This window comes from Ranitomeya imitator, chromosome 7, assembly GCF_032444005.1.
Source record: "Ranitomeya imitator isolate aRanImi1 chromosome 7, aRanImi1.pri, whole genome shotgun sequence".
In the NCBI taxonomy this organism is placed as follows: Eukaryota; Metazoa; Chordata; class Amphibia; order Anura; family Dendrobatidae; genus Ranitomeya; species Ranitomeya imitator.
This window is the reverse complement of record NC_091288.1, coordinates 50,763,215-50,784,457: the sequence shown is the minus strand read 5'-3', so window position 1 is coordinate 50,784,457 and position 21,243 is coordinate 50,763,215. Positions and strand designations below refer to the sequence as shown.

Here is a 21,243-nt window from a genome sequence, read left to right as displayed (position 1 = left end):
CAGTGAGCTGCTTATCAGGGGAAGGGGTGTGGTCGGACCAGGGCTCACAGCAGCTGTAGTCCAAGCAGTGATAATCTCCTGGTGAAAAAAATATGGAAAAAAAAATACTCATAAGAGATAAGAGACTCATCCTGGAATTCTGTGCCTCAATCCCTACCGCGTGCTGTCTTTAGATCACATAGCAAAAACCTGCTGACAGATTCTCTTTAATAAACAGTCAGCAATCCCTCATTAGTCAGCGATACCGTTGGATAGCCTCAGCACCACTCATTGCAGACATTGCTAGGCTAGGTTTACACTTAGTTGGATTGAATCCTCTTCAAAATCTCTCTCAAAATAATGTGAAACAATGCTTGGAAAACTCTTCCTTTTCATTTCAATGGGAAATCTTTTTTTTTTTTTTTGTTTGCATGAAGAGGTTTAATTGCCATAGTTTTTTTTTCTGACGAGGTTTTGAGAAACACCTACTTGGTAAAAAGAAGGTTCACATCACTTATTTGAAGTGGATTCTGAAGGAAATCTCTCCAATCTAGGCACAATCCAATAAAAAGCATGCACAAAAAAGTACTCTTCCAAAAATAAATAATAGAATATTTCCTGAAGCAATTTCCTCAAAAAAACTATATATCAGCATAGTGTAATCCTCCAGAACCAACATATACACATTCTTTGAGTAACAGTGAGCAATCACCAAACTCCAAAGTGTGTTGATACTCTCCCCCCCACAATTTTGTCCCCTGTTCAGATAGATGTTCTGGCGACAAGACTTAAAGGGGTATTCCCATCTCCACGATCCTATCCCAATATGAAGTAGGTGTAATAATAATAATATTAGCAAATACCTCCAATTAGAAATGTAGTATAGTTTTTCTGATTCACTATATCTCTATCCTCATGAGCAGGCATTGCAGAACCTTAAGTATCCATAGTTAAGACCTTTAGCAACTAACTGTCACTATATCAGAGGTTGTAACCATGGACACCTAAGGTCCTGCAATGCCTGCACATGAGGAAAAACATAGTGAATTAGAAAAATTACACTACATTTCTAATTGGAAGCATTTGCTAATATTATTATTACACCTACTACATATTGGGATAGGATCTTGGAGATGGGAATACCTCTTTAATTTTGTTCTTAGTAAGAACTTCAATCTTTTTCATACTGTCAGGGATGACAATAAACTTGCCCGATGACATTAAGACACTTTTTTCGAGACCTTCTATCTGATATTCAAATGAATAAACCTAAATAATACCATAAAAAATATTTTCTCTTCTTTCTCGTTCAAAGAATAGACTGCTCTTCTTACATTACAACATTTGCAGGGGGAAATCAACAGAGCATTTCACCCAATAGATGAAGATATTAAAGTTGCCTTTAACAATCCCATCTATTACCCTTTGGAATCTAGAATACCAGCCATGGATTTATTTCAACCAATTGTTGAGAATGCTCTAACAATATTGTATGACCAAACTAAAATCAACCTTTTTGTAGAAATTTAAGAAGGGAACATTTTAAAACTATTGATGAGTTACAGGGTAATCAAAATTTAACCGTCTGACAGTCAAACAAAGCAGATTTTGTAGTTGTTTTGGATACATCTTTATATTTAAAGCATGCTTAGTTCTATTTTACTTAACAACGCCACATGTAAACCACTAAAATTAGATCCAACTTTGTCTTTCGAATGTATACTGTCTAGTTGTCTTGATAATGGGATTACTTTAGGGTCTACCAATATAAAATCTAAAAAAAATATATGTGTGACGCTGAGGAGTCTGGGGTCAAATACCATGAGAGCACATCAAAGACAAAAGGGTAAATCAAAATAATGGTCAGAAGGTAAAGTCTGAGGTCAGACAGCAAAGGTCAGAGTACATCAAAGGCAAAGGGGCAGTACAAGAGAATAGTCAAAAAGTAAAGTTCAGGTCAGGCAACAAAGATCAGAATGGCAGAACTCTAAGCACATGGAACACAAACCGAGGATGAAAGCTATGACTGGCAATGGTCTGTCCATCTCCAGCCAGCTAAATAGCCAGGTAATCACCCTGAACGGGTTACACCTGAAGGAAACCCAGCAGGCCTGGCCTGATTGAGTGGCTGGGCTATCACTCAGAATACTGACAGCCCAGCATGTCCCTGCCTCTAATTGGGTGGCTGGGCTGTCACTCACAATACTAACAGCCCACCATGTCCTTGATTCTATAGAACAGCTGAGCTGTCACTCAATGTGTCATGCGTCTCTAGGACACCATGAGTGGTGGAATCATGACACTTTGTTGCCTGATCACTCTATTATTCTAATATTTCATGGGTTACCTAAGACTACTAAAAGGGAATTTTCCTACTCAGTAATGCCCCATAATTACTAGCATCAATTCCCTTAATGAAGGTCTAAGTGAGTGGTTTGATGAACATTTACAGTCCCCAGTCACCAGAATCACTGGCTATCTTAAAGGCACATCTTGTGTTATTGAAGCTTTTGATAAATTCCATTGGAAGGATAGTTTTTCTTTCCTTACCTGCAATATAATTTGTATTCTGTTATTCCCCACCCGCTAGCTATGTTGGCCATGCAACATCATTTCAATTGCTATGGTAGTTATTTTTCTGAGTTAAAACGATTCATTCTTATAGATCAAGCATTTGATAAGTCAATATTATTTTATGTTTTCACTATCATTAAATCTTTTCATCGCCGGGTGTAAGGAGGGTTTTATTTGTAACAACAAAAATCCCTTTTTTTTCCCCACATGGTCTACATATTGGCCATACTAGACCATCTCCTCCTGGACAGGATCAGCAGCGTGTCGGCTGTTCCAGACTTTATTTGGTATCTCAATTCCAAATTCATTTTCATTCAAATTCATTGTACATTTAGAAACTTACCAGTACCTAGTGGTTTCTTCTTCTAACCTTTCTCGTCATGTAAACTACTGCTCATTTCTGATCATGTGCCTCACTGCTGAATACATCAAATGTTATGTTGAGATAAAAAATGTTAAGTCAATTCCCTGTCTATTGAATACTTAAAGTGGAGTTGTTCCTGATAAATTCAGCATTAAAAAACTTACCTGATGGTTTTTTTAAGCCCTTTGTTCAATTCTTCCAGGATCTTGCATTACATTCACCCTAATGATAACAGGAGGGACCAGATGAAATGGGTGAATACAGAATGTGAACTATGATTTTCTTTGAAGCTCAGTGACGCCGAATAAATGATAAAATAGATGGTGTAACACAGATACCTACTATACACAGTTGTAGGTAGAGATCAGGACTATAATTGGATGATTTAGAAAGAATAATACTGAACATATTCTATTGTCTAAAGTTCATTCTCTGACATGAAGACCTTTATATTGCTTACTTTTGCTAATATAAACTTCCATGAAGTGCAAAAAACTGAATGTTTTGTTGTTTGTTTTTTTTCAGAGTGGAGAAATAGTCCAGTTGCAGCTGGCAGAAGCCATACCAAATTTACTGGAGATTGGGGAAAACCAAGATGAAGCCAAAAAACTGCTTCAAGACCACAGTGCACTTCTCTACAAAATCAAGGTAAAGGCCCCCAGGATAAGAGTACTTGTCCACCTGTATAAGTGTTAAAAAAAAAAAAATTGAGCAAGTTTTTTTGTGATTACTGGGTGAGGCTATGACACCAAGAATTTTAGAGTATCCTTTGTCCAGAACGGCTCCATTAAGGGCTCCGGAAAGATCAGTACAGTTGAAGCCAAACCCATTTGGAGCTGACTTTGAAGACAATAGCGACAAAAGCTGGAGTCACACATAATGATATCGTTAACGATATCGTTGCAACGTCACACTTTTTGTGATGTAGCAACGATCCCGCTAACGATCTCGTTATGTGTGACAGCGACCAATGATCAGGCCCCTGCTGGGAGATCGTTGGTCATTGGGGAATGATCAGAACCATTTTTTGGTCGCTGATCACCCGCTGTCATCGCTGGATCGGCGTGTGTGACGCCGATCCAGCGATGTGTTCACTTGTAACCAGGGTAACTATCGGGTTACTAAGTGCAGGGCCGCGCTTAGTAACCCAATATTTACCCTGGTTACCATTGTAAAAGTAAAAAAAAAAACAAAACAGTACATACTCACATTCCGATGTCTGTCACGTCCCCCGCCGTCAGCTTCCCTGCACGGACTGTGTCAGCGCCGGCCGTAAAGCAGAGCACAGCGGTGACGTCACCGCTGTTACGGCCGGCCCCGACACAGTGCAGGGAAGCTGACGGCGGGGGACGTGACAGACATCAGAATGTGAGTATGTAGTGTTTTTTTTTTTTTACTTTTACAATGGTAACCAGGGTAAATATCGGGTTACTAAGCGCGGCCCTGCTCTTAGTAACCCGATGTTTACCCTGGTTACCCGGGGACTTCGGCATCGTTGAAGACAGTTTCAACAATGCTGAAGTCGTTCCCCTGATCGTTGGTCACTGGAGAGAGCTGTCTGTGTGACAGCTCCCCAGCGACCACACAACGACTTACCAACGATCACGGCCAGGTCGTATCGCTGGTCGTGATCGTTGGTAAGTCATTTAGTGTGACTAAAGCTTAACACTTAATAAATGAGTCTAAAGGTACCGTCACACTAGACGATATCGCTAGCGATCCGTGACGTTGCAGCGTCCTGGCTAGCGATATCGTCCAGTGTGACAGGCAGCAGCGATCAGGCCCCTGCTGTGATGTCGCTGGTCGGGGAAGAAAGTCCAGAACTTTATTTCGTCGCTGGATCTCCCGCTGACATCGCTGAATCGGCATGTGTGATGCCGATTCAGCGATGTCTTCGCTGGTAACCAGGGTAAACATCGGGTTACTAAGCGCAGGGCCGCGCTTAGTAACCCGATGTTTACCCTGGTTACCATCGTTAAAGTAAAAAAAACAACCACTACATACTTACCTACCGCTGTCTGTCCCCGGCGCTGTGCTTCTCTGCTCTGGCTGTGAGCACAGCGGCCGGAAAGCAGAGCGGGGACAGACAGCGGTAGGTAAGTATGTAGTGGTTGTTTTTTTTACTTTAACGATGGTAACCAGGGTAAACATCGGGTTACTAAGCGCGGCCCTGCGCTTAGTAACCCGATGTTTACCCTGGTTACCGGCATCGTTGGTCGCTGGAGAGCGGTCTGTGTGACAGCTCTCCAGCGACCAAACAGCGACGCTGCAGCGATCCGGATCGTTGTCGGTATCGCTGCAGCGTCGCTTAGTGTGACGGTACCTTAAGAGACCCTAATCAGACACTGGTATATGTCCAAGTAAGCTGTGCTGTTATAATCTAGAAGTACATCCTTTTTACATATACAAAACCCCATAGTACCGCTCTACTCTGATGATCAAGTAACTCCGGTCTATCCTAAAAATGCATTGGAAAACCAAATAATGCAAATTAATGGTGTAAATTGTAAAGTAATACAGATACCATCAGCTATGGAGGGTTACCAATAATAAAACTTAACTTTTAATAAGAATGCCATAAAATATTAGAACCCAACAAACAAATATACATACAAAAGTGCTAAAAAAAAAACAGTGCTCAAAGAATATATAAAAGAATGGAACGGTCTCACCATTCAAGACGGACACATGGATATGATGAATTTTTCAGCCAGTAAGGCTGTGGAGTAACGGTCCAGGGGAGAGTCAACGGGTTGGGGCACATCAATGCTGTCTACCCTGTAACCCCTGTGTAACTCCTGTCCTTACAAGGACAGGCCCCAAGTGGACCCTGCTATGGACAACCACCAGATGAATGTGAATAAACAGATGTCCTCTTCTCCCTACGCGTTTCATCACCAGTGTAGGAGACTCATCAGGGGAGTTTAAATAAATGTGCTACAAGGCACAAGTCCAAGCGAGAAAAACATATAGAGTCCGTATTTCAAAATGGGTCCTGCAGTGGCTGAGTACCCACAGGCAAGGTATGGCTGTCTGTGTTTGCAGTCCAAAATGTATCCTCACTCGCACCCCTAAAACAGTGACCTTATATTACAATGCTGGTCACCGCCCCTCACCGATCCAAACCCTGTCATTGGTTAAAATAATAATACCATTTATAGATAGATCATATACTCACACAGCATGTATGCCCGGCGTATGTTAGTATGTATACCGGAAGTGCGGCCACCATGTTGTGCGCCTCACCCTCCGTACATGCGCAGGAGAGGTGCGCTCCACACAGTGGAACACATAGTCGCCATGTTATGGGCGTCTATAAAACATGTCAGTATGTCGGAAGTGCAGCCGCCATATTGTGCACCTCACTTCCGTGCATGTGCAGAGGAGGTGCGCTCCACACAGTGGAACGCACAATGGCCATGATGTGGGCGTCTATAGAGATGCAATACAGCAACGCCAGGTTATGCACCATACTTCCGTACCTGCGCAGAAGAGGAGCGCTCCAAACAGTGGAGCGCACAGACGCCATCTTGTGAGCGTCTATAACCATATGTAATGCAGCGGTGCCAAATACAAAAATAAAACACCAGACGCAGCGTATAAATAGTACGCTCCACAACGTATACAGGCTCCATGTAATGGGTGACGCTAAAAAGTCATCATGGCAACAAAAAATAGCCAGGGGCGTGCATCTCACATCGCGTAACGCACCTGCTACAGAGGGCAATAACCATACTGTGGGTGTTGCTAGGTAATGGTGCCATAGCAACTGAAACACAAATATTAGAGCGCCCCAGCATGATAGTCACATTGATCATATAACACAGTGGGATAATGGTAGCAAAAGCCGCCAAATGGTAGCGCCCCATATGTTAATAATAGGACAAACATAGAGCTGACAGAGGAAAAAAAAAAAGGGGGGATTAGCCAAAGTATATACTGTGTAGGTAGCATACATGATAAACAGATCACTACGACACATGAAATAGACCCCTCCTGCCAGGTTTACAGAGGGGGGGGGGGAGAAAAAAGGAAGGAGAGGGGGAGGGGAAAGGGGGGGACGGTTTGTATTGGGGGCTGAATGATAATCATACATAACTCCCACCACAAAACGATATACAGCGGGAAGGAAATTGCCCAAACCAATAATAATGACAAACCCCAAAAATAAATGGGCTGCGTTTACGGATAACCGCCCAAGCCGCACAAACCAAAAACAAGTGAGGAAACAGTATTACTAAGTAAAAGTTGGATTCTAGAAGTGGTGAAGTTACACCCCTATTATATAGTGCTATATGTCCACTTAAATTGTAAAGTATAAATACAGAAAATTAACATACAGGATGTTGTGAAACCATTTCTCTAGCAAGTTCACCTATTTCACCTATAATGCTTCATGTACTAGAACAATCAGTATTTACTTGTAGCAGCGTATTGTTGATGAACCAAGGGATTGGGGAAGTAGTTGTATAGAGAAATGGCAACTTATACTTTTCTCAGTAAAGGTACCGTCACACTAGATGATATCGCTAGCGATCCGTGACGTTGCAGCGTCCTCGCTAGCGATATCGTCCAGTGTGACAGGCAGCAGCGATCAGGCCCCTGCTGTGCTGTCACTGGTCAGGGAAGAAAGTCCAGAACTTTATTTCGTCGCTGGACTCCCCGTAGACATCGCTGAATCGGCGTGTGTGACACCGATTCAGCGATGTCTTTGCTGGTAACCAGGGTAAACATCGGGTAACTAAGCGCAGGGCCGCGCTTAGTAACCCGATGTTTACCCTGGTTACCATCCTAAAAGTAAAAAAACAAACACTACATACTTACCTACAGCCGTCTGTCCTCCAGCGCTGTGCTCTCACTGCTCTGCACTCCTCCTGCTCTGGCTGTGAGCGTCGGTCAGCCGGAAAGCAGAGCGGTGACGTCACCGCTCTGCTTTCTGGCTGCCCGGCGCTCACAGCCAGACCAGAGAAGCAGAGCGCCGAGGACAGACAGCAGAAGGTAAGTATGTAGCGTTTGTTTTTTTACTTTTTAGGATGGTAACCAGGGTAAACATCGGGTTACTAAGCGCGGCCCTGCGCTTAGTTACCCGATGTTTACCCTGGTTACTGGGGACCTCGGGATCGTTGGTCGCTGGAGAGCTGTCTGTGTGACAGCTCTCCAGCGACCAAACAGCGACGCTGCAGCGATCCGGATCGTTGTCGGTATCGCTGCAGCATCGCTATGTGTGACGGTACCTTAAGGGTACCGTCACACTATACGATTTACCTACGATCACGACCAGCGATATGACCTGGCCGTGATCGTAGGTAAATCGTAGTGTGGTCGCTGGGGAGCTGTCACACAGACAGCTCTCCAGCGACCAACGATGCCGAGGTCCCTGGGTAACCAGGGTAAACATCGGGTAACTAAGCGCAGGACCGCGCTTAGTAACCTGATGTTTACCCTGGTTACAAGCGTAAAACTAAAAAACAAACAAACAGCACATACGTACATTCTGGTGTCCGTCAGGTCCCTTGCCGTCTGCTTCCTGCACTGACTGACTGCCGGCCGTAAAGTGAAAGTGAAAGCATAGCCGCTGTGCTCTGCTTTCACTTTACGGCCGGCAGTCACAGTGCGGGAAGCAGACGGCAAGGGACCTGACGGACACCAGAATGTAAGTATGTGCTGTTTGTTTTTTTTTAGTTTTACGCTTGTAACCAGGGTAAACATCGGGTTACTAAGCGCGGCCCTGCGCTTAGTTACCCGATGTTTACCCTGGTTACAAGCGAACGCATCGCTGGATCGCATCGCTAGATCGCTAGATCGGTGTCACACACACCGATCTAGCGATGACAGCGGGAGATCCAGCGATGAAAGAAAGTTCCATACGATCTGCTACGACGTACGATTCTCAGCAGGATCCCTGATCGCTGCTGCGTGTCAGACACAGCGATATCGTAACGATATCGCTGGAACGTCACGAATCGTACCGTCGTAGCGATCGAAATGGTATAGTATGACGGTACCCTTAGTTCTGTTCAGTTTATTGTATTTGATAATATAAAGACTATACATATTGTATTTAGTTTAGTATTATTTGTGCAAAAAAGCGCTGAAACAATGAATCATTTTTTAGATATTTTAAATAGAGAATTAGAAATTTTAGAGCACGGTACATCTGTGAGTAATGACCAGAAGCATTTGTGTCCAAGGCTAGGTGCACAATTGTGCAACTGAGAGATGTGTTGACTGCTACAAATACACGTGTGGCAAATGTACAAGGGACATACCCAGGCAGTGCCAGGTATGTTCCGACATGTTCAGACAGACTGCTGAGTGAGTGGTGAAATGCTAGTCACACAAGGACATGCCACTCACACACACACAGCCCCCCACTGCAGCCTATGGAAAATATGTGTGGAATTGTTTTATTCCTTGTATTTTTTTAACATTTTTATAACAAAAATGAAAAGCATCCTTTGATGCGTGCTGCGTCCTTTCGGATTCCACTGCGGATTTTTCCGCAGCGGAATTCCAAAATCCGCAGTGAAAACCCGTTGCGGTTTTTACTGCGGATTTATCGCGTTTTTTACTGCGGTTTCTTCTGCGGATTTTCATCTGCAGTTTCCTATTGGAGCAGGTGAATATCCGCAGAAAAGAAGTGATATGCTGCGGAATGTAATCCGCAGCGTTTCCGCGCGGATTTTTCCGCAGCATGTGCACAGCGTTTTTTGTTTCCCATAAGTTTACATTGTACTGTAAACTCAGGGGAAACTGCTGCGGATCCACAGCGGTCAAAGGTACCGTTACATGTTATGATCTCGTCGACGATATAGTTAGAAATGTCACGTGATCACATCGTTCGTGCAATCAGTTTCACATCGTCCAAGTGGCGTCACATGCAACTATCTTGTTAACTATGTAAATTTTGGCTCCGCGTTAGCCTCATTGCAAACATTTGCAGAACGATTTTTCACAATGGCAGGAATAGGAGAATTTAGACCAAAATCGTTCATCTCAGCGTTACACTGAACGATGCTGCACATCTTCTGACACATAATTGGACGAGGATCGTCAGATTTGAGATCCTGACCTCAAATCTGCGATCAGCGATCCAACGATGTGTTCGTCCGATATCTTCACGTTACATGCAACGATGTGAAAACGACATTGCATGAACGACGTGATCATATGACGTTTTCAAACGATATCATCAACGAGATCGTAACGTGTAACTGTACCTTTATGCCTCAATCACACTAGCGGAAAAAAAAAATCACAGCATGTTCATTCTTGTGCAAATTTGGCGCGAAAAAAATTCGCACAAGAGGACTGAAATTTTAGTGTGAAAAATATACAAAAGAACAACTGTTATTTGTTTTGATGCTTTTTTTTTTTTTTTTTTTTTTAAACCAATAAGATTTTTTTTTCACTAAAGGGTTATTTCACACCAACATCAAACAAATAGTCACATTTTCAAGATGAGCAGTGTCTAAGCAGCATGGCCAAACAATTGCGATAAAACTGTGAACAAGAAAACAATATAATCAAATTATACAACAGGGAGGGATGTTGGTGGAGGAGTGGGAAGAGGGGAGGGGGGGAAAGGGTAAAGACAAATACATGGGGGTAGGGGAGTAAAGGAGCACGCATCAAAGGATGCTTTTCATTTTTGTTATAAAAATGTTAAAAAAATACAAGGAATAAAACAATTCCACACATTTTCCATAGGCTGCAGTGGGGGGCTGTGTGTGTGTGTGTGAGTGGCATGTCCTTGTGTGACTAGCATTTCAGCACTCACTCAGCAGTCTGTCTGAACATGTCGGAACATACCTGGCACTGCCTGGGTATGTCCCTTGTACATTTGCCACACGTGTATTTGTAGCAGTCAACACATCTCTCAGTTGCACAATTGTTCGTGCATCGATGGTTGACCTGACACTTCACCCTTTTGCCAGGGCTGGGTGTGGAAGGAAGTTGCCAAAGGAGTTTCTCCTTGCGTGCCTTCTTTTCAGTCACACGACGGCCACCTAACTCTTTTGCAAGCTCAACCAGAAAGTCCACCCGTCTCTCCTGCACCCCAGTGCATGCCTGATAAAGAACATGAGCATTGAGTGCTGCCATGTCAATCATGTTGTAGAACACAGCGACTGGCCATCTCTGTGTTCCTGCACGCACGCTGTACTCCTGCACCATTTGGTCCATTACATCCACACCGCACTTTGTGTGGTTGTATTGTGTGACCGTGTTGGGCTTCCTTTTGTTGGTATCCTCAGTCTCAACCACGCTGTGCATGCTGCTGAGAATGTAGACGGCCTTCTTTCGTTTGGGTGCATACACTGTCAGTGTGGCACCAGTGGTTGAAAACATCTGAGTGATGAATTCAGTGCGGTCCATCTGTCTAGCGGATTGAGGAATTTCCCGGCGACTCTTGTTGACTGTGCCGAGGATAGTGGTTTCTTGGCTAAGTAGTCGTGCAAGTGACAATGATGTAAAGAAATTGTCCGTGGTTACAGTTCTGCCCTTGTCCATGAATCGTTCCATCAGCCTCATCACTACAGTTTCGGACCATCTCTCCCCGCTGGGATGACTGGGGTCCTTGCCAAGATATGGGAGGACATTACAGATGTACTTTGATTTCAAGTCGCAAGCCACCCAAAACTTGATGCCAAACTTGTCTGGTTTTGTTGCAATGTATTGCAGAAAACAGCAGCGAGTCTTTGACGGGAAAAGCTGTTCATCAATAGTGATGTGTCGACCAGGTTTGTAGGATGTGATGCAGTTGGTGACAAACGATCTCCACACATCGGAGATTGCAGCAAACTTATCGGTCTCCACTCGCTCACTGCGCGTGAACATGTCATCAAAGCGTAGGTGTTGCATGATGTCTTGAAAGTGGTTTCGGGTCATAGTGGCAATGATCCTTGGGTTTCCCAGGTTTGCTGGCCAGCTGTCACGTAGTGATGGAACCTTCGTCACCCCCCCCCCCCCCCGCAAGATAATGACCGAAATAAATGCCATTAGTTCTGGGAGACCCATGAACCACATTCATGGGTCTTTCTTTCTTGTGAGCAGCAACCCCCACACGCAGGAATAGCTTGCATTCTTCTGTTTAAACACTCTTATCTTAGATAATCCCCCCTGCAGATTCCTTAGGGTACCGTCACACAGTGCCATTTCGATCGCTACGACGGTACGATTCGTGACGTTCCAGCGATATCGTTACGATATCGCTGTGTCTGACACGCAGCAGCGATCAGGGATCCTGCTGAGAATCGTACGTCGTAGCAGATCGTTTGGAACTTTCTTTCGTCGCTGGATCTCCCGCTGTCATCGCTAGATCGGTGTGTGTGACACCGATCTAGCGATGCGATCTAGCGATGCATTCGCTTGTAACCAGGGTAAACATCGGGTTACTAAGCGCAGGGCCGCGCTTAGTAACCCGATGTTTACCCTGGTTACAAGCGTAAATGTAAAAAAAAAACAACAAACAGCACATACTTACATTCCGGTGTCCGTCAGGTCCCTTGCCGTCTGCTTCCTGCACTCACTGACTGCTGGCCGTAAACTGAAAGCAGAGCACAGCGGTGACGTCACCGCTGTGCTGTGCTTTCACTTTACGGCCGGCAGTCAGTGAGTGCGGGAAGCAGACGACAAGGGACAGACACCGGAATGTAAGTATGTGCTGTTTGTTTTTTTTTACGCTGGTAACCAGGGTAAACATCGGGTTACTAAGCGCGGTCCTGCGCTTAGTAACCCGATGTTTACCCTGGTTACCGGCATCGTTGGTCGCTGGAGAGCTGTCTGTGTGACAGCTCTCCAGCGACCACACTACGATTTACCTACGATCACGGCCAGGTCGTATCGCTGGTCGTGATCGTAGGTAAATCGTATAGTGTGACGGTACCCTTAGGGTACCGTCACACAGTGGCATTTTGATCGCTACGACAGCACGATCTGTGACGCTCCAGCATCGTAACAATATCGCTCCAGCGTCGTAGACTGCTGTCACACTTTGCAATGTACGACGCTGGAGCGATAATTTCATGACGTGTGTGCGATGTAGAAGCCGTTGGTTACTATGCGCACATCGTATACAATATCGTGCACACCTTTGTTACACCATGCGATCATGCCGCCACAGCGGGACACTAGACAACGAAAGAAAGTTTCAAACGATCTGCTACGACGTACGATTCTCAGCGGGGTCCCTGATCGCAGGAGCGTGTCAGACACAGCGAGATCGCTGGAACATCACAAATCGTGCCGTCGTAGCGATCAAAATGCCACTGTGTGACGGTACCCTTAGGCAAGAGCACATTTACAAATGAAAGGATGCTAATTAAGGTGTCAATATGGACTGAGGGTCATTTGACCCTCTCTCGGGACTTCAGGGGGGAATCTTGAAATTCCCGGGACTTCTAGTATTAAATGGGGTTGGTCCGTTAAAGGACGTTTCCTGGAATATTGTTTTCTTTCACCCAATTGGCCAGTGCTTGTTCAACATAATGAAAAGTGTTGTACTTAACCCTCCCTGGGACCAGTGCTGCCTCTCCGCCATTGCTCCAGCAGAGAAGTTACCACTACAGCACAAATTACCGCTGCAGCCAACATGGAGCTCTACTGGCTCTCTTACAAACAACACACAACAAACAGTTGGGTCATATTAGGGGATATGTAATCAGTCCTTCGGTGAGTAGAGTTAGAGTCAGCATTCTAGTTTCAAAAGTCACAGACTTGTGATCTTAGTGGAGCAGCATCTTTGAGCTACCTGAGCAAGACAAAATCTTAATGTACTTGTTTATCTTTTTAATATCTGCTCATGATTGTTGCTACATTCAGTGTGTGCCTTTTCTGTGGAGTCATGCCAATACCGCAGACTGTGAAAATATAAGATGAAAAAAACCAGAAACAAATGACCAAGGTCTATTCAACTAGAAAAAAACCAAAAAATACAAAAAAGACCTAAAAAATATATTTTTATTGTAAATAAATAAAAATTAAATATAAATAAAGAACCACTTATAACCTATAGACAAAAAGTAGGGATCCTAGGGTCAGGATAAGCTCATAAAAAATAATAGAGCAGAAAAAATATATATGATAATAAGGAAAGGACTAGGGATGATAGTGGTGCCTCACCCTAAGCTGTACCCTTCCTTGCAGCGAAGGTTGGCACCCTGGGATACGAAATGGCGCCCCCGCTCAGCGTCGACTGACCCTGATAACCCTAGTAGGTGTCCCTACCACAAGCCACCACCCAAACAAACACCACAAAAAAAAAAAAAAAACAAAACAGAAAAAAGTGTAAATGTACACTAAAATGCTGTAGCTGGTACTGACTGCTGATAGTGATGGTGAGCTTATTATAATAGACTCTAAGAGATTACCAAGACTCTTACTAATGTGAATCACTAGAAGATAAGGTGATTTACAAAGATAAGATATAAACACTGTTTGATAACACACTTTACTCTTCTCAGAGGTAGATACAGGTGGAGTATAAGAAAAATTCTCAAGTAGTCACCTATTAGTAAACAGAAGAGTCTTGATACATCTTATGGTGTCGATGCCAGACAAAATATATATATAGGGACATGGCTATTAATGATATTTAGGTCAATCTATTTAGGACTTTTTTCTGGCGTCGATATCACTGTATATGATATCTGGATCATGATACGCTCTGGCAACGATGCCCTCGCATATGCTATGACTCTGTTTTATTTTTTCTGGTGGTGATGCCATTAAGCTTTGATCAGCTTATTATTTATGCTCTATTTTTGAGACACGATGCACTTATAAATATTCATATAAGAGAATAAACCTATTATCTGTCTAGCGCCGATGCCAGTGTGCACCAAAAAAAAAGGGACTGAACATTGTCCATCATTTACGTTCAGATGTTTGAATGAATTTATCTTTTTCTTGTGCTGATGCCATTGTGCACTATAAGGGATTGACCTAAATATCATTAATAGCCATGTCCCTATATATATATTTTGTCTGGCATCGACACCATAAGATGTATCAAGACTCTTCTGTTTACTAATAGGTGACTACTTGAGAATTTTTCTTATACTCCACCTGTATCTACCTCTGAGAAGAGTAAAGTGTGTTATCAAACAGTGTTTATATCTTATCTTTGTAAATCACCTTATCTTCTAGTGATTCACATTAGTAAGAGTCTTGGTAATCTCTGATGCTAGGTTCACACTAGCGTTGCGCCGCCCTGCGTCGGCGACGCAACGCGCGACGCACGTAAAAACGCGCGCAAACGCGCGCGTTTTGCGACGCGTGCGTCGTTTTTGACGAAAATTGGACGCACAGAAAATGCTACAATGTAGCGTTTTCTTGCGTCCGACGCTAGCGTCGGAAACGACGCACGTGGCAAAAACGCCACCAAAACAACGCACGCGTCCCCTATGTTAAACATAGGGGCGCGTCGCCGCTGCGTCACCGGCGCAACAGCGACGCACATTGGCGGAACGCCAATGTGAACGTAGCCTTAGAGTCTATTATAATAAGCTCACCATCACTATCAGCAGTCAGTACCAGCTACAGCATTTTAGTGTACATTTACACTTTTTTCTGTTTTTTTTTTTTTTCTGTGGTGTTTGTTTGGGTGGTGGCTTGTGGTAGGGACACCTACTAGGGTTATCAGGGTCAGTCGACGTTGAGCGGGGGCGCCATTTCGTATCCCAGGGTGCCAACCTCCGCTGCAAGGAAGGGTACAGCTTAGGGTGAGGCACCACTATCATCCCTAGTCCTTTCCTTATTATCATATATATTTTTTCTGCTCTATTATTTTTTTATGAGCTTATCCTGACCCTAGGATCCCTACTTTTTGTCTATAGGTTATAAGTGGTTCTTTATTTATATTTAATTTTTATTTATTTACAATGAAAATATAAGATGGACGTATTGCCCACATTCCCCCTTGAATAATATGTAAATGGTTGTAATATGTAATCTGGAATGTGATCTATAATGTGAATTGTGACTTGTATTAATCATGGTGATAATATGTATAGTTTGACATTAGAGATAGTGATAGTTAATGTTTGGGACTAGCCCAGAGTGGGGATGGTAAGATGAAGTGAAAGTGACAGTTTCCTGGTAGTGATGGAGATAGGGCCTGGTGCGCGTAGAGAAAGGACCTGTAGTCCAGTGTGAGCAGTGCTGCATTCTGGGGTATCCAAAGTGTTCGGAGACCGAGAGGACAAGGATAGCAAGATCTGGAGCAGAGGTGACAGAGAGAGTGTGAATAATTGGAAACGGGTCCTGAGAGAGGACTCCTAGCAGTAAGGTCTAGAGTTCATAACTCCAAGTGGTAACAGGCCTAGACAGGACTCAGTATGCGAGATGAATAGAGTACCCTGGGGCAGGAGTTATGGATCTATAGCTGTTAAACAAGACTAGTGTGGAGCTGGGTTGTTGTGAAGTAGTGAGGAGCAGTCAATGCAGAGTACAAGTAAAGAGTAAATAATTGAAATAGAGTGGAAAATGCTTCGAGTTGTAAAGGAAATGTTCATAAGGTTGTGTACCCACTAGCTCTTGTATATATTCCCTGCCAAGTTCCCATTCAGTAAAAAGTTTATTTATAAATGGTGATCCTCCTCATTGAACTGTGAAACATCTAGTCCTGGCAAACCAGCAACATCGGTTACATGGGGGATGTACAGGCTACATACTGTAGCCAAACTCCTCTATTCTTCATTGCAAGTTCCCTAACTACTCTGTGCTACACTGACTGGGTTGTGGAACCAGTGGTACGGTCATTTCTCCAAAGTGTCCAAAGAGCAGTTTTTCAACATGACAACACCAGACAACATATTGATCATGCTACTATGAGCAGCTTGCTCTGCCAAAACTACTGCCATTGACTATAGCTTATCTGGAGTTGTCTCCAATCCAGCACATCTGGGAAGTCATCAGGGGACAATCGCAAAAGGGAACTGCCAGCAGCGGATCTTGATGATTTTCCCAAGTGCATTCAGTGGGGTAAACATTCCTCAGACAACCATTAATAAACTAATTGATAGCAGCCAAGTCTGTAAGTGCAGGGATTTCTACACGTGGTGCTCATACTCAATAGTGGATAAATCGAGATATTTTGAAAATGTTATTTCAGGTTTTTCATCATTTGCAGATCATTAACATGTCTATCCATCCTGTGATTTCCTTAATTTCACTACTTTTCTTTTTTGGCGTTTAATACCAATACTCCTTAACATCGGAATTGTAAGTAATAAATTTAGTTGAGAAGTTATGGTTCTGAAATGTATAAAGTTGGTTATAACTGACAGCTGGAAGAAAGCAGAGCCAAAAGTCGCATTTCAGGAAGTAAGAGTGTATTTCATTCATATTGATCCTGAGTGACATAGCGCAGGGCTGACAGTCTGTTTTTGGAAACTGGTTATATTTTAAGAAAATACATCCGCTTTGGATTGATGCTGACAAGCTAAAGCAGAAGCTGCCAAACGTATCAACAATTTAAGGGTGCGTTGTCTTCCAATGTGTTTTAGAGATAGAAGGAATAACTGTGACTATAGGAACGGAAATCAAAGAAAATAACTTAGTTGGAAGGATCTTGCCACTGTACCAGAGTCCAGAACAAATAATTGATTTCTATAATAAACATGCTCCAGTGACCTCAAAGCCTTTTAAGATTAGGAAGGTACTGTGCACCTACCCCAAGGCAGGAACCTGTATGATAACCTGCATGCACCCTAAGAGGTGCATTTGCAAACTATTCAATTTAGGGCAAAGTCCTGCAGAACGCAGTTGTAATAATATGATAGAACCTGTTTTGATTAAAAAAAATAATAAATGACAGTGCACTCGTGGCAAATTTTGCACTGAAATTTTTAACACACGACTAGAAAAATAGCCTAATAAGGGCTTTCCAAGATATAACTTGAGAAGTCCAGGTCTATTCTAAGAACGTTACCGCCCTTAATCAGACACATCCTCTATGTAACTATTTTCAATTGTTCTGGTGAAGAAGTTTATTTTTTTACAGAGTGCCAGATATTCTACATTTTTGGGCTCCTTCTATGCTCCAAGGTCCGGATATCATTTTCCCTTATACCATCCTGTTGCGCTAGAAGTAACATTTTCCCATTTCTACCTCTCCTGCTATAGCAAGAGCACACCCTGTGCTGGAGATGGAAAGTAGAGTGTCAGGATACCTCCTCTGCTATTTATTTCTAGTTTCCAGATACCGAGTAAACTACTGGGAGCAACAGACAAATAACATAAAATACACCATTCTTGTTTGGAAATGTGACTATTTCACATTTGCATAATGGTGCTATTAAGGTACTGTCACACTAGACGATATCGCTAGCGATCCGTGACGTTGCAGCGTCCTCGCTAGCGATATCGTCCAGTGTGACAGGCAGCAGCGATCAGGCCCCTGCTGTGCTGTCGCTGGTCGGGGAAGAAAGTCCAGAACTTTATTTCGTCGCTGGACTCCCCGTAGACATCGCTGAATCGGCGTGTGTGACACCGATTCAGCGATGTCTTCGCTGGTAACCAGGGTAAACATCGGGTAACTAAGCGCAGGGCCGCGCTTAGTAACCCGATGTTTACCCTGGTTACCATCCTAAAAGTAAAAAAACAAACACTACATACTTACCTACAGCCGTCTGTCCTCCAGCGCTGTGCTCTGCACTCCTCCTGCTCTGGCTGTGAGCGTCGGTCAGCCGGAATGCAGAGCGGTGACGTCACCGCTCTGCTTTCTGGCTGCCCGGCGCTCACAGCCAGACCAGAGAAGCAGAGCGCCGAGGACAGACGGCTGTAGGTAAGTATGTAGCATTTGTTTTTTTACTTTTTAGGATGGTAACCAGGGTAAACATCGGGTTACTAAGCGCGGCCCTGCGCTTAGTTACCCGATGTTTACCCTGGTTACCGGGGACCTCGGGATCGTTGGTCGCTGGAGAGCTGTCTGTGTGACAGCTCTCCAGCGACCAAACAGCGACGCTGCAGAGATCCGGATCGTTGTCGGTATCGCTGCAGCGTCGCTAAGTGTGACGGTACCTTTACTTTTGGGGAGATAATGCACTAGATGCGCTCATGATGGAAATGCATTATGTACAATCTAGTAGATTTTTATAGTAAAAATAAAAGTTATTTATTTGAGCAGAGACTATGAATTCCAGACAACCTGACAGAATGACATTGCTTTTGTTAAAGAATATGTGGCAAAAATGTCCTGAATGTCCTGTAAAAAAATAAAAACTGTATGAATCTCCCTGAAATGTTTTTAATTCTTGCGCTGGAATATTTTGTGTCCATTTGATGCATCAAGTTATTATTTTTACCTTATACCCTATACTATTTATAATGAGCAAATTCATTTTCAATAATGAAAAGTAATAACTAGCTGTCAGGGCTGACTCCAGGTTTATGCAGGACCTTACGCGACAGAGTCCCCGTGGCCTCCTCTACTACCTCTCCTTCCAAGAGTCATAACTTTTTTGTTAACATAGCTGTATGAGGGTTTGTTTTTTTGGGGATGAATTGCAGAGAAATAAATTCCACCATTGTTTATGGGTTTTGTTTTACCAAAATTCACTTCATGCTAAGAATGAAATGTTAACTTTGTCCAATGGGGCTCTACGATAATTATAACAAACTAGATGATGGCCCGAATCTAACGCATCGAGTATTCTAGAATATGCATGTCCACGTAGTGTATTGCCCAGCCACGTAGTATATTGCCCAGTGACGTAGTATATTGCCCAGCCACGTAGTATATTGTCCAGCCACGTAGTATATTGCCCAGCCACGTAGTATATTGCCCAGCCACGTAGTATATTGCACAGCCCACGTAGTATATTGCACAGCCCACGTAGTATATTGCCCAGCCCACGTAGTATATTGCCCAGCCACGTAGTATATTGCCCAGCCACGTAGTATATTGCACAGCCACGTAGTATATTGCCCAGCCACGTAGTAAATTGCCCAGCCACGTAGTATATTGCACAGCCCACGTAGTATATTGCACAGCCCACATAGTATATTGCACAGCCCACGTAGCATATTGCCCAGCCACGTAGTATATTGCCCAGCCACATAGTATATTGCCCAGCCCATGCAGTATATTGCCCAGTGACGTAGTATATTGCCCAGCCCACGTAGTATATTGCCCAGTGACGTAGTATATTGCCCAGTCACATAGTATATTGCCCAGTCGCCTAGTATATTGCCCAGTCACATAGTATATTGCCCAGTCACGTAGTATATTGCCCAGTCACATAGTATATTGCCCAGGCACGTAGTATATTGCCCAGCCACGTAGTATATTGCCCAGCCACGTAGTATATTGCCCAGCCACGTAGTATATTGCCCAGTCATGTAGTATATTGGCCAGCCACGTAGTATATTGGCCAGCCACGTAGTATATTGCCCAGCCACGTAGTATATTGCCCAGCCACGTAGTATATTGCACAGCCCACGTAGTATATTGCCCAGTCACGTAGTATATTGCCCAGTCACGTAGTATATTGCCCAGTCACGTAATATATTAGTATACAGTATAGTACTGTATATGAAGGATCTAAAATGCAGTTCATTACTTGCTGATAGACCTCAACTGGAACCTATTTAGAATACATTGGGGAAAAAAATGGAAATTTGTAGTGTGGAATTGCATTTTGAACACAAATTTCAAACTAAGTCGGGGTTCTAAGAAATCAAGACGAGGAGGCTCTGTTTCTCAATCCACTTTTAGCACGTGGATCCGTTTTTTGTAATTCTCCCCAACAGTGAAGTAAGCCACTTTAATGCTTTAATTTGTAAGCTGCTTGTTGTATTTTTCGCTTAGCCATTCCATTTTGAGCCATGAGATGAAAAATATTAATTTCAAGGTATTTTTTTATGTCGTTATTCTTCCACGCTCAGCGTGAAGTGTAAGGTGTGATGAATCAACTACAAATAATTTCATAATCATTTTATCATTATACTTTCATGTAGATCTCAAAATGGATAAGACTTCAAGCTGTTTCTTTCAAGTTTTAAGATGCTGAAATCTTCTTTGAAATACCCAGTTATCTGCTGTTTGGAGGGAATGTTAAGTATCTTGCAGATAGTTTGTAATACAATTGTAGCAAATAAAACCTGTCCAATTTCCTATGATATGTGGCTGTATTATACAAGCATATTGTAAGTATAGGCAGAGTCAGGACAAGGGGTAGGCTGGGTAAGCACCTCCTGCCTACCCAAGGGGGTGTACTTTAAAAAAAAAAATTGCTGAACGCCTGTGGCCACCCAGCACCTTGTGGCGGCAGCAAACATTCGATACCGTGACGGCCTGGGCAAAGGCACGAAGGCGAGTGATG

The 21,243-nt window shown here is 43.4% G+C and overlaps 1 protein-coding gene across 1 annotated transcript in view; it reads left to right on the top strand.

The window, feature by feature from the left end:
* The window catches only part of CCDC141 (coiled-coil domain containing 141), a 162,768-nt gene that overhangs the window by 16,234 nt on the left and 125,291 nt on the right, over positions 1–21,243 (top strand). Inside the window, exon 2 of the mRNA XM_069733219.1 lies at positions 3,443–3,565. Within this exon, the coding sequence (XP_069589320.1) occupies positions 3,443–3,565 (123 nt within the window). The remainder of the gene's footprint in view (positions 1–3,442; positions 3,566–21,243) is intronic.